We start from the raw sequence: 12,923 nt of genomic DNA on the forward strand, positions 1-12,923 counted from the left end.
GATGATCTCTGATGATAGTTAATATTCTAATTATTTATAAGCTACATTTGAATTTTAGCATTAAATATGAAGTACTTTCACAGCTCTATTTTTTGAATTTTCAATTTAGAGCATGCAAATAATCTTTAAGGAAACGCATTGAATTTGGGTTAGCAGAAGGAGACTGCTTCTCAACAGGAAACAGACCAACGGTAGTGCTAGGAGCCCGGGTGCTCAACCTACAGTATAAAGAAGAAGCACTAGCACAACCCAAAGTGGGAACGTCCATAGCAAGTGTTGCTGACCTAACCATACCCGCCCAACGTTTTATTTGCATAAACTCTGTCCTACATCGCTGTCGTGTCACTGTTCAATGGATAGAGAGTTGCAAAGGACACCAGGCTGAGCGGTTCTCCACTGTTAGAGCTCCCTCTCCATCCTGCAGTCTGGTAATAAACCTATTTCCTTTAAATTGATCCCGCTCTTTTTGTGCCTGTTCCTAAAGTTGTATTACAGACCTAACAATAGCGATTCAAATGATTCAAATACAGTAATACCTTAAGATACGAGCTTACTGCGGGATCGAGCTATGTCAATTTACTCGTATCTCAAGTCAATCTTCCCATAGAAATGAACACAATACAAATGAATCAATTTCCATCCTATAAAAACCCACCAAAATTTGTTCTAATTTACTACCGACTCACAATTGGGAACCATCTGGAATGCTCATATCTCAAATTTGTCTTGTATCTCTAGGCAAAAAAATTGCTCAGAATTTTCCTCGTATCTCAAATTTCTCGTATGTTGGAACACTTATATGTCAAGGTATTGCTGTATAAGAAAATTGAGTGTCGTTGAAGATTTTACTTCACAATTCTATCCGAAATAGTAGAGCCTAAATTAGGAAATTACAAAGTAAATAATCAATAGTGTGATCTAAATAATATGGAAAATGTTTTCACAGTAAAGACATGCCTAAGAAATTTGAAAAAAATGCAGTTTTTGTCTATTGATTTGCTAGCAAATCCAATAAGAATAGTGTTATTCAAACAAGATACATTTTAATGAAAATAATTGATATATTGAATATAGGATCAAAGAAACATTAGTAGAAATATGGTGTGAAAGACAATGAATTTGCTCAAAATAAATAAGTAGTACAATGTCCTTATACTTTTGTCATATTATAAGATGAATCACTTTTTAAACCGATTTAACGGGTCATCTTTTTGGTAGTTCCAATAAAGCTCTCTTTTTGGTGAAAAATACTTTTTGGGTCTTTTTGTTGACAAAATTAGCCTTCCAAATTCAAAGGTGACACAAAAGAGAAGCGTTATTTGCTAAGATTTAAAACTAAGAGGAAAATGAATACATTAATTTGAACAGTTGGACAAATTAATTTATAAAAGATTGTTTTCTTTCTACAGGTGTGAAAATACGGTAACTTCATGTCTGAAATTAATGGTAAATTGTTTTTATCTTTTTGATGTTGAAGGGGATTATTGGTAGATTTTTATTTTATGTGTAACTATTGGAAAAACATTGAGTAAGAAAGTTTTATAGGAGATGATAGACAAACTACAAAGGGAATGTAATGTTAAATGTTTGCAAAAAAATACTAGATTGGGGTATTATTCATTTCAAACTACTACACAATACAAATTATTGACTGAATTTGGAGTTCTTGATTAGCATGCATTTTATGTGGCTTAATTGCTGTAGAGGGTACAGGCTTAATATATTAATGTCAGGTCCGCGCTTGACATTCAATAAAGTCGAACACAAGTAAGCACACTAAGGCAGTTGTAATGAGATTTTTAACCGCTTCTGCGGAAGGGGGGGGCACGAAGCAAAAGTAGAACGATCGGTCAATCTTCCTGCCCTCCCAAAGTGGTCTCCACCCTACCCCCTCTGCTCCGCGGGCTTTATTGAAACAAGATCACATGACATAGAAATAGGCGGTAACACAAAAGTAGATGACGCGCGCCTTAACCCATAGTTGTTACTGTAAAATCCTGTAGGCGGAGTTTCTGTAAAATTCTATTCTAGTGACTAAAATCTAAAAGAATACATTTCATATTTCACAATTAATCCTTGCAAACAGGGGGTAGATGGTCTCTGTCTGTTCAGACATAGGCTTTATCATCATCATCATCATCGAATCATCAAAAGCCTATTGTCATCATACCTAGCTGCGTATGACGAAATTGGTGGTGCTAATCCACAAAGTGTGCTTTCCCGGTAAAATACCAAAAATAAGTAATATAAAAATATAAGAGTCACATCCTGTTAAGGTAAATACAAAAAAAAAAGCCTAATCTAAGATAATATTACTACCCACAGAGATCCCGGTGGTTCATTGCAGGTTCGTTGGCAATCTGCCGTGATGGTTATATCGCATCTCCCTCCAAGAGCAACCAAATCCTGGCGACTGTAGAAAAAAGTTTGTCTCGCGGATGTTAGCAAACAACAAGACTGAGGAAACAAAACACCAAACTGGAGAGCAAGAGCCAGCTGCACCCATGCGCGCTGCCATCTTGGGTCATTTACCTCCTCACTTACCTTCAATCAGCCAGCAGGAGGCAGATCACCACCCAACGTCTTTCAGTTACCTGACCCCGAAGTTATTGCACAGAAGGGATTGTGTGTCGTGCTACTGCAAGTTCAGAGTCCTGATGGCTGTGGGAAAAAAACTGTCCTTAAGCCTATTTGTCCACACATTGTGAGACCTGTTGCGTCTGCCAGAGGGCAGCAGCTGGAACAGGTTGTGACCAGGGTGGTATGGGTCCCCCGACAATGTTCTCTGCTGAGGTAGTGCGGGCTGGCAATGTCTTCTAGTGTGGGCAGAGAGCAGCCGACAATCTTCTGGGCAGTGTTAATCACTCTCTACATGGCCTTTTTGTCTGCTGCCATGCTTCCAACAGACCACACTGCAATGCAGTATGCCAGGATGCTCTCCACAGTGGCTCTATAGAAGGTTACCAGAAGCTTAGTGTCCAAGTTGTTCCTCCTGAGTACCCTGAGGAAATTGAGTCGTTTCTGGGCCTTCTTCACTACTGCCATGGTATAAGTAGACCAGGAGAGCTTATCCGTGACGTGGACCCCCATGAATTTAAAGGACTGGACCCTGTCTAAACATACTCCATTCATGAGTCGGGCCAGATCTGTGTTGCATTTGCGAAAGTCCAGGATTTTCCAACTAGAAGTCATTTAAGCTAGAAAGGGAATTTAAAATCTTATACTTATATCGCAGTGGTTAGGCTGGAAAGAAAGGACTAATATGCTGGGCGCTACAGCAACAAAACTAAACAGGAGAGGATGCCATAAATTCATGACGTTGCCAACATAGCACTGCTGTAGTATTCTCATCAACTATAAAATGGGTTTAAAACTGTTTTTTTAAAGTGTATTTTAATAAGAAAATGATTTTTGGTCAGTGAAGTATCCCCACAGGCTCTTAAATTTTCCCCCAATCTTTGTTGAGCCTCCTCTTTGCAAATGGTCTCCTCCATTTGAGATTTTAATTTATTTAGAATCCTTTTATAAAAGGGTGATGAATCAAATATTAATGTTAATCCTTTTCAATTAAAATGGAAAAATGACAGGTATTCATTTTTGACGTTGAAAAAAAAAAAAAGTCAATATTCAATTTCATTAATTTATTTTTCAAAATTAATCATTTTGAAATAGTTTTGGATTGAAATAAGTGGGGGGAAAGCTGTTTTAGAGTTCTAAAACAAAATAAACATTAAATATTACCTTTTTATGATTTAATCGTTTGTTTGCATTGTTTTATTGTCTTGAAATCAAGCTTGTACCTTCTGTCGAATTGAGAAGTAAAATACTTGCAATTGCAGCGTACAAAAATAGCACTTCTACATACCTGTCAACTTGTACGTTTTATACGTATTTTATACGTTTTTTTACCATTTCAAATCATGTACGCCGTACACCGACTTTTGTACGGGGATTTTTTTTTTTTTTTTTTTAAATCGCCAATATTTATGAAAACCGATCTCAACAAGACCGTTTTGGCTAAAATCCAGATAGTCTCGTAGGCTGGTAGCCAACGACGCCACTGTCATCGATCGTTACTATTGTCACGGTATACCAGCAAAAATTATCCTCAATCGTATGTATTTTTTTAGCGGTGCGTACGGCAATATCGATAAAGGATGACATGCGTAGATATACATAGAGTAAATATCGTGGAAGCAAGCATGGAGGAGCCACCTAGTAAGAAACGAAGAACTCAAGGATCGGGTCGACACCAGAAAGAATGGGAGTTACTTCAAGGTGAATATGCTGGCTGGATTAAAGCATCGTTAAGAGGCACTCAATTCTCATTCTGTGTCCCTTGCAATAAAGACGTGAAAGTTGCTGCGAGTGGATTTTACGATCTGAAGAGCCACTTTAAAACTGCCGCACACGTGGAGAATGTGAAAAAACCCAATTCACATGTCCCATTAACCAAGCACTTCGTCTCTACCGCAAATCCTGCAGCATCCCACAAGACGACAAATGCGGAAATTCTCTTCTGCCATTTTCTTGCTGAGCACAACATTGCTTTCACAGCTGCGGACCACTTCTCGGATTTGGTGAAAGTTATGTTTCCGGATTCACAGACAGCTAAGGTAATTTATTATTATTATTATCATTCATATCTGTTTGTGCAAATGGAACATGTCAAATCTGCTGATAGCCTGCTGGCAGTTGATTATACAAACAGATGCCTGCAGCATGAAGATAGCAGGCTTGCTGTTGGCTTGGGCACCAGGGCCCTCTTCCAAGACACCAATGAGGAGGATGAAATCAGGCAAAGCATCACACCAGCCATGCAAGCAACTTTTTTTTCCCCTGTTCGCTCCTTCTACGAGGCTGTTGTAACTAAAATGATACAAACATTTTCATTTGAGAATACAACACTGAGTGACTTGGTGGTGTTGGACCCAAGAAAGAGAGAGATGTTGGATTACACAAGTATTGTTAAGCTTGCAAATAGGTTTACACCAGACTTTGATCAGGAACAATTAAAAGATGAATGGGAAGACTATCAACTAATACCTGATGATCTTCTCCCTCAGAAAAGTCAGGATGGACAACCAATTCGTCCAGAGACATTTTGGCCTCATGTGTTCAAAATGAAAAGTGGTTTGGGGCTGGATCGCTTTCCACTGATGAGAAAGATGTATCTAATTTTACTCAGCCTTCCTCACAGTAATGCTGATAGCGAGCGGGTTTTCAGCCATGTGAGGAAAATTCATACAGAGTACAGAAAGACAATGGGAACAGACACTCTTACTTCTTTATTACAGATGAAATTGAACTGTGACAACTGTTGTTCACAAGTGAGACCCTCATTAGAGCAGATAAAGTCTGCTAAATCATGCACATTGGCTTACAATAGGAAGCACTGAAGGCACAGTTTGTTGCATTGTAAACTTTTTAAATTGAATAAAAGACTGTATGCAAATTAGCTTTGTTATTTCTATTACACTGTCTGGTTACCGCGAGTAAACATGCGTCGTACGGTGTTTGTAAGGTTTTTTGGGGTTTGTAAGGGGAATCATAATCATTTATAAGGGCAGTTATCGGCAGAGGTTGACAGGTATGCGAATGACATTTATAAATTAAATGATTTCGTTATTATCTTGGTTGTATTGATTGTATGAGTTTTTAAAACGAAATGACTAAAAAAGATCAGTTGTTCTCGTTCGCATTTGAGTCTGACTACTGGAACGTACCACCAGCATAACATAACAGGAGAGGTGGGGGTCTTGAAACCCGAAACACGCTTTTCTTATTCAACTCCTGAATTCATTTTTAATCATTGTACATGTTCAAAAAATAATTGCAGACGCAAAATACTAAACCAAAAAAAAAAATAACGCACGATAAATAGCCCCTCTCCATTGAGCAATTTACCCGTACACGATGATGAATTTAATATTGAGGTGGATGCGTTCACTGTTTAAGTTCAAAAATGTGAATTTGTGCAGTTAACGGCTGTGCGTATAGCACAACGTGATATGCCAAATGTTGTTTTCGACTTGACGAAAGGAAATGATGAATATCAGTCGATTAAATGCGAAGCTGAAATGGCAGTTTTTAAAAAAGGTGAGCTGGAGATGGTGCTGTGCAATTCACATGGGAAAGACATTGACAGCTTGACCCACTGCATCACAGATTATATTACCTTCTGTGTTGAGAACATTGTACACCCCAAGAAGGTCCGTTGTTTCTCCAACAATAAGCCATGGGTCACCAGGGATCTAAGGGCCCTCCTGAACAACAAGAAGAGGACTTTTAGGTCTGGGGAGAAAGAGAGTCTGAAAATGGTCCAGAAGGAGCTGAAGAGAGAGATAAGGAAGGGAAAGACCATCTACAGGAGGAAGCTGGAGAACCAACTCCAGAGAGGCAACACCAAAGAGGTCTGGAGGAGCTTGAGGACCAACATCGGGCCATGGAGGCAACAGTGAGAGAGACCCGGAGTCCCGAGACAGGGAGTGGGCCAATGAACTGAATCAGTTCTTTAACAGATTCAGTCCTGCCCCCACTCCCCTGACCCCTCAGACCAGAAGCAACTCTCCCCCTCGTTCTCCTCCTCCTCTTCCTCCCCCTCTTCCACCGGTCTCTGCATTACTGTCGATCAGGTGATAAAACAGCTAAAGAAGATCGAGGCAAGGAAGGTGTCCAGACGGCCTCAGCTCCAGACTACTGAGAGAGTGTGCGGATCAGCTTGGCAAAGTGATTCTGCATATTTTCAACCTCAGCCTCGGTCTGCAGAAGGTCCCCACCTTGTGGAAAACTTCCTGCGTGGTCCCAGTTTCTAAGACTGCGTACCCCAGGGAGCCAAACCACATCAGGCCGGTAGCATTAACCTCTCACCTGATCAAGACATTGGAGAGGATCATCCTCTGATGAATGCAGAGCTGGACCCTCTGCAGTTCGCCTATCGTCCAGGCATTGGTGTGGAAGATGCTACCACCTACCTCATGCACAGGTCTCTTTCACACCTGGAGAACACGGGGAGCACGGTGGGAATGATGTTTTTTGACCTCTTCGGTGCGTTCAACACCATTCAGCCAGTCCTACTGAGAGGGAAACTGGAAGAGGCAGGAGTAAGGAACCACCTATCCGCATGGATCATCGACTTCCTCACTGACAGACCACAATATGTGAGACTCCGGGACTACGTCTGATGTGGTAGCTTGCAGCACGGGGGCCCCACAAGGCACAGTGCTCTCCCCACTCCTCTTCTCCCTCTACACATCAGAATTTCAAACATAATACAGACACCTGCCACCTCCAGAAGTTCTCTGACGACACCGCTATTGTTGGACGAGTGACGGACGGGAACGACTTGGAGTACAGGGGAGTCATCACAGCCTTTGTTGACTGGTGTAGGCAAAACCATCTCTACATCAACACCAGTAAGACAAAGGAAATGGTCATCGACTTTCGGAGGAATCCTCAACAGACCACTCAGGTGAACATCCAGGGTACAGACATTGAAATTGTGGAGAATTTGAAGTACCTGGGTGTTCACCTCAACAACAAACTAGACTGGTCCACAAACATACAAAAGGGGCCAGAGCCGCCTCTACCTACTGAGGATTCTACAGTCCTTTGGAGTGTGCAGGACACTGCTGAAGACTTTCTACGACACTGTGGTGGCATCTACATTGTTTTATGCAGTGCTTTGTTGGGGTCGCGGGAGCACGGAGAGGGACAGGAACAGGCTGAATAAGCTGATCAGGAGGGCCAGCTCTGTTTTGGGCTGTCCTTTGGACTCTGTGGAGGAAGTGGGAAAGCGGAAGATGCTGACCAGGATGATGTCCATCATGGACAGCGCCTCCCACCCCCTGCATGAGTCTGTGGAGTCTCTCCAAAGCCCTTTCAGCAATAGACTGCTGCACCCTCATTGCAGGAAGGAGCGCTTCCGCACATCCTTCATCCCATCAGCTGTCAGGCTCTTTAAGAAAAAAATTGCTGTGTGTTAAGACCTACCGTATGCATGCATGCACATCTATATGTATGTATATACGTGCTTATATATGTATATGTATATATATGTGTGTGTATATATATATATATACATATCTATCTATATATATATATATATACCTATTTTAATATAAGTAAGGGAAGATGTCTTTTAATCATATAATTTCAAAAGGAAACGAAATATGTTTTTATGTTCAAAATTAAAGTGGAAAACAGAAAATATTTTTATATAGTTATTTTTACATTTTACAAAATATTCATTGAACTAAAACACAAAAAGAAAAGAAAATGGATGGAAAAATTGCAAATATTCGTTAAAAATGGGAAAATCAAGAAATATAATTTACATCTAGTGGTTGGTGCGGATTAAGGGAATAATGTAAATAAAAGAAAAAACAAACTTTTCCTTTTGGGTTTAAGAGACCTTTGAGAAATTGCAAATTTTTTGATATATTTTCTTAAAATGCACTTCTTCAATAACTTGTGATTGACAGTGTCTTAATTATTGTGTACAATGTCCACGAATACTGAAATTAAAATTAAACAAATTTTCTCCTGACCTCGAGAGAGCGGCACCTAAATAAGAGACTGATTCCCGCGAGTTCAAACCGTTTCATTGAAGAACTACTTCTCCCGTGATGCCAATCGTCAAAACAGAACAGCTCCATTATCAAGGACGATTTTTTTCTGCGCATGCGCGTTTTGCGACGCCTCCTTTTGAGACGCGATCTTCAAGTGATTTATGTTTAATTTAATTTTCAGTTTAATTCAAACCTGAGCAAATATTTTTGCTCAAACCACATGTCAGACCATTTGAAGATTATTTATTTCCTATGTCCGACTCTTACATTTATAAACTTAATGCAACGAAGGAAGTGACGCTGCCACCGCGCATGCGCAGTTTTCGTCACCAAACTTAACCAATGGGTCCCCGTCGTGTCTAGCATAACCTATTTTATGACCTTAAATATCAGCCAAAATCATTTTCAAGACCTCGTTGAAGCTTTGCGGGCTACTTTAGCTCAGCCTGTTAGCATATATCAAAGGAACAAGTCTCTCACGTCGTCGAAGAGCTTTGAAGCTTTGCGGCCTACCTTAGCTTAGCCTAGCTAGCAGCTATCAATGGCGTCTCCATCAGAATTTACGTGTGGGAAAAGAGCAGCAACGTTCCACGAGGGAAACTCGATATTTTGCAAAATAATGCATGCAAAAGTTGTCCTTCACAGACTAGAAGGTGGGTCCATTTTTATATCTATATATTTCCTAAACCATTAAGGCTTAATGCTAATTGTAGAAGTGCTATATCTGTGCAATGCAATTGCAAATTCAAGTACAGTAATCCCTCAGCATTTCACTACATCGCGGATTTTTTCTGGGGAAAATGTTTTTTAAAAATGTGAAAAGTGGCCCAGAATTTACTTTTTTATTTTGACGTGTGTGGGTTTTCTCCGGGTACTCCGGCTTCCTCCCACATTCTAAAGACATGGTAGGCTGATTGGACACTCTAAATTGCTCCTAGGTATGAGTGTGAGTGTGAATGGTTGTGTGTCTTGTTGTGCCCTGCGAATGAATAAGGGTGCCCCGCCTCTGGCCTAAAGTCAGCTGGGAATGGCTACAGCACCCCACCCCCCACCCACAACCACTCTGATGAGGATAAAGCGGTTCAGAAAATGAGATGAGATTAAAGAATCCTTTGGGTTTAATAAAATAACACATTTTTATACATTGAAATGTGTTGGTGTGCTCTTAATTGTACTTTAATTTTGAAGGTGAACTCTTTTTTTCCTCAAACTGTTGATTACAATGCGGGTCACCCGCGAGTGCTATACTTATTCCTTGTTAATTAAACATTTGCTGTGGCAGCCAGCATATTTCAGGAATACCTTGACATACGAGTGTCCCAATTTACGGAAAATTTAAGAAACGAGCGAAATTCCGAGCATTTTTTTTCCTTGAGATATGAGACAAATTGGAGATACGAGCTTATTGAGATGGTTCCGGGTGGTCAAATATGTGTGGGTGTGTATAGTCATTTGAGTTGATTTCAGTTAAATTTCAAGTTAATGTCATGTTACAAGCCTAACCACCGCCAATATAAGTATAAGACTTTACATTCCCAGTCTAACCTAAATGACTTCTCGTTAGATAGACAGATTATGAAACATATCATTTATTTTCGTGTCTTTGCAGGTTTCAGAGAATATCTTGGTCCTGATGGGAAAGAGTCTGTTGGCCTTAAAAAGGAACTTGAGCTCCCACAAATTAAAGAGGAGGAGCCAGAGTTCCCTCAACAACAAATGAGAGACGAGCGACTTCCAATCAAGAAGGAAGATGATGTCACCTGGTCATTTGGTGAATTCCTGAAGAGGGAAGAGGATCTGGGCGTGACCAGCAGAGGGGCGGAGCCTGGACACACCTTAACGTTACCCCAAATTAAAGAGGAGGAGCCAGAGTTCCCTCAACAGCAAATCAAAAAGGAGGAAGAAGATGTCACTGTGTCAACTGGTGAGCCTTTCAAGAGTGAAGATGATCTGGGCGTGGCCGGCAGAGGGGCGGAGACTCCGAACGGCAGCTCAGCAGAAGGGCAAGCAGACAATTTAATTGCTCCGTTATCAGAAAGCGAAGACTTGCTTTATGAAAATGAAGGTCTTAAGGACGGCAAACTCTGGAAATGCTCTCAGTGTGGAAAAACCTTTGGGAAAAAGTCTACTTTGAAAACACATATGAGGAGCCACACTGGTGAAAAACCATTTTCGTGTTCTGTTTGTGGTCAAACATTCACACGGAAGGATCTATTAATTAGTCATGCAAGAACACACACAGGTGAAAAACCATTTTCGTGTTCAGTTTGCGGTAAAGCCTTTTCTCAACAGCATCACTTAAAAAGGCACACGAGAACACACTCGGGTGAAAAAACATTTTCGTGTTCAGTTTGTGGTCAAAGATTCACACAGACGGGACACTTAAATAGTCATACAAGAACACACACTGGTGAAAAACAATTTTCGTGTTCAGTTTGCGGTGAAGCCTTTTCTCATAAGCAAGTTTTACGAATACACACAAGAACCCACACTGGTGAAAAACCATTTTCGTGTTCAGTTTGCGGTGAAGCCTTTTCTCAACAGCATCACTTAAAAATGCACACGAGAACACACTCGAGTGAAAAACCATTTTCGTGTTCAGTTTCTGGTAAAAGCTTTACAGAGAAGGGACCCTTAAAAACGCACACAAGAACCCACACTGGTGAAAAACCATTTTCGTGTTCAGTTTGTGGTAAAAGATTTAAAGAGAAAGGAAGCTTAAAAATACACACAAGAACCCACACTGGTGAAAAACCATTTTCGTGTTCAGTTTGTGGTAAAAGATTTACAGCGAAGGGAACCTTAAAAACGCACACAAGAACCCACACTGGTGAAAAACCATTTTCGTGTTCAGTTTGTGGTAAAAGATTTAAAGAGAAAGGAACCTTAAAAACGCACACAAGAACCCACACTGGTGAAAAACCATTTTCGTGTTCAGTTTGTGGTAAAAGATTTAAAGAGAAAGGAACCTTAAAAATGCACACAAGAACCCACACAGGTGAAAAACCATTTTCGTGTTCAGTTTGTGGTCAAACATTCACACAGAAGGGAAACTTAACAATTCATGCAAGAACACACAGGTGAAAATACATTTTCGTGTTCACTTTGTGGTCAAACATTCACACGGAAGGATCACTTAATTAGTCATGCAAGAACACACACAGGTGACAAACCATTTTCATGCTCAGTTTGTGGTAAAAGATTTAAAGAGAAAGGAAGCTTAAAAATACACATAAGAACCCACACCGTTGTAAAACCATTTTCGTGTTCAGTTTGTGGAGAACAATGTTTTCCTGCTCAGTCTCTGGCCACAGATTCGCTACAACAGTCCAATTAAAAAGCTACACCATTCAAAAACCTTTTCCAGGTGCAGTTAATGTTCCAACATTTTCACAAAGGGAACCTGAAAAGAAGACTTAACAACCCGCAGTGGCGAAAAGCCCTTTCTTTGCTCAATTTGTGGTTCAACACATTGGTTAAAAATACTTAATAAAACATAATACTAAGTTTGTTGCCAAGGATTTATTTCAGTTAATCTTCAGAATTTTCTATTAGCTTTGTAAACTACATTCTTTTTCTTTTTAACTATAAGAACCGACTTTGGGTTTATTTTTGAGTAGTTCTTTTCGCTTTTCATATTTATCCAAACTGATTTGATTTGTATGTAAATAGACCTGGCAGTCGGTATATGAAGTCAAATGTGAATTGTTTTTTTAATTTTATTTTAATGTTGAACAAACAGATAATACTCAATATTCTTATGTATAATCATTAGTATGAATAAAAATATTGATGGCTTGAAACTTATCGTTGTGATTGTATATTGCTTTCGCCTGTGGTCGCCTCCCCTGTGTCACCCACCTGTTTTCCATGTCTCGTTAACCCATGCCTTACTGCGTCCTGCGGCTTTTGTTCATTTTAATTTTTTGGGGTGTAATTTTTTATTTTGGGCTCAGGTTTTCAGTTTGCTTTTTGTGTTTTTAATTAAAACTCTTTATGTATAACGTAATAATTGTATTGACACACTACTAGTGATGGGTTTGTGAGCATCACTTGTCGTTTCCATACAGTGACCTACTGCTTCGCAGAATACTTACACCTAGTGGACGTTAGAAATCACTGCAGGAAACGTTATACAAAAAGCCCAAGGGTGCATTAACGTCAACTCGAGTTCATGTGGGCCGGACTATTTTAGATATAATATTTATATTTATATATATATATATATATATATATATATATATATATATATATATATATATATATATATTATCAGTGGTGGGCCGGCAGGGCCTTCAAGGCCTTCTCTGCTGGCCTAAGAAATATCTGAATCATATATTATATTTTGTCCAT

The 12,923-nt window shown here is 39.8% G+C and overlaps 1 protein-coding gene across 1 annotated transcript; it reads left to right on the forward strand.

The window, feature by feature from the left end:
- The first annotated feature begins 8,905 nt into the window (after nucleotides 1–8,905).
- Nucleotides 8,906–11,812, forward strand: LOC144065579 (uncharacterized). The gene is made up of 2 exons (XM_077588554.1): nucleotides 8,906–9,223; nucleotides 10,180–11,812. The coding sequence occupies exons 1-2, from the start codon at nucleotides 9,112–9,114 to the stop codon at nucleotides 11,652–11,654; spliced, it is 1,587 nt and encodes a 528-aa protein (XP_077444680.1). The 5' UTR covers nucleotides 8,906–9,111; the 3' UTR covers nucleotides 11,655–11,812.
- The last annotated feature ends 1,111 nt before the right edge of the window (nucleotides 11,813–12,923 follow it).

Source organism: Stigmatopora argus, chromosome 20, assembly GCF_051989625.1.
Source record: "Stigmatopora argus isolate UIUO_Sarg chromosome 20, RoL_Sarg_1.0, whole genome shotgun sequence".
NCBI classification, from domain to species: domain Eukaryota; kingdom Metazoa; phylum Chordata; class Actinopteri; order Syngnathiformes; family Syngnathidae; genus Stigmatopora; species Stigmatopora argus.

Excerpts from the sequence above, each read along its gene's own strand:
- LOC144065579 (XM_077588554.1), top strand. The coding sequence starts at position 9,112 with ATGGCGTCTCCATCAGAATTTACGTGTGGGAAAAGAGCAGCAACGTTC. Across the intron at positions 9,224-10,179 it reads TGTCCTTCACAGACTAGAAG|GTTTCAGAGAATATCTTGGT; the intron begins GTGGGTCCATTT and ends GTGTCTTTGCAG.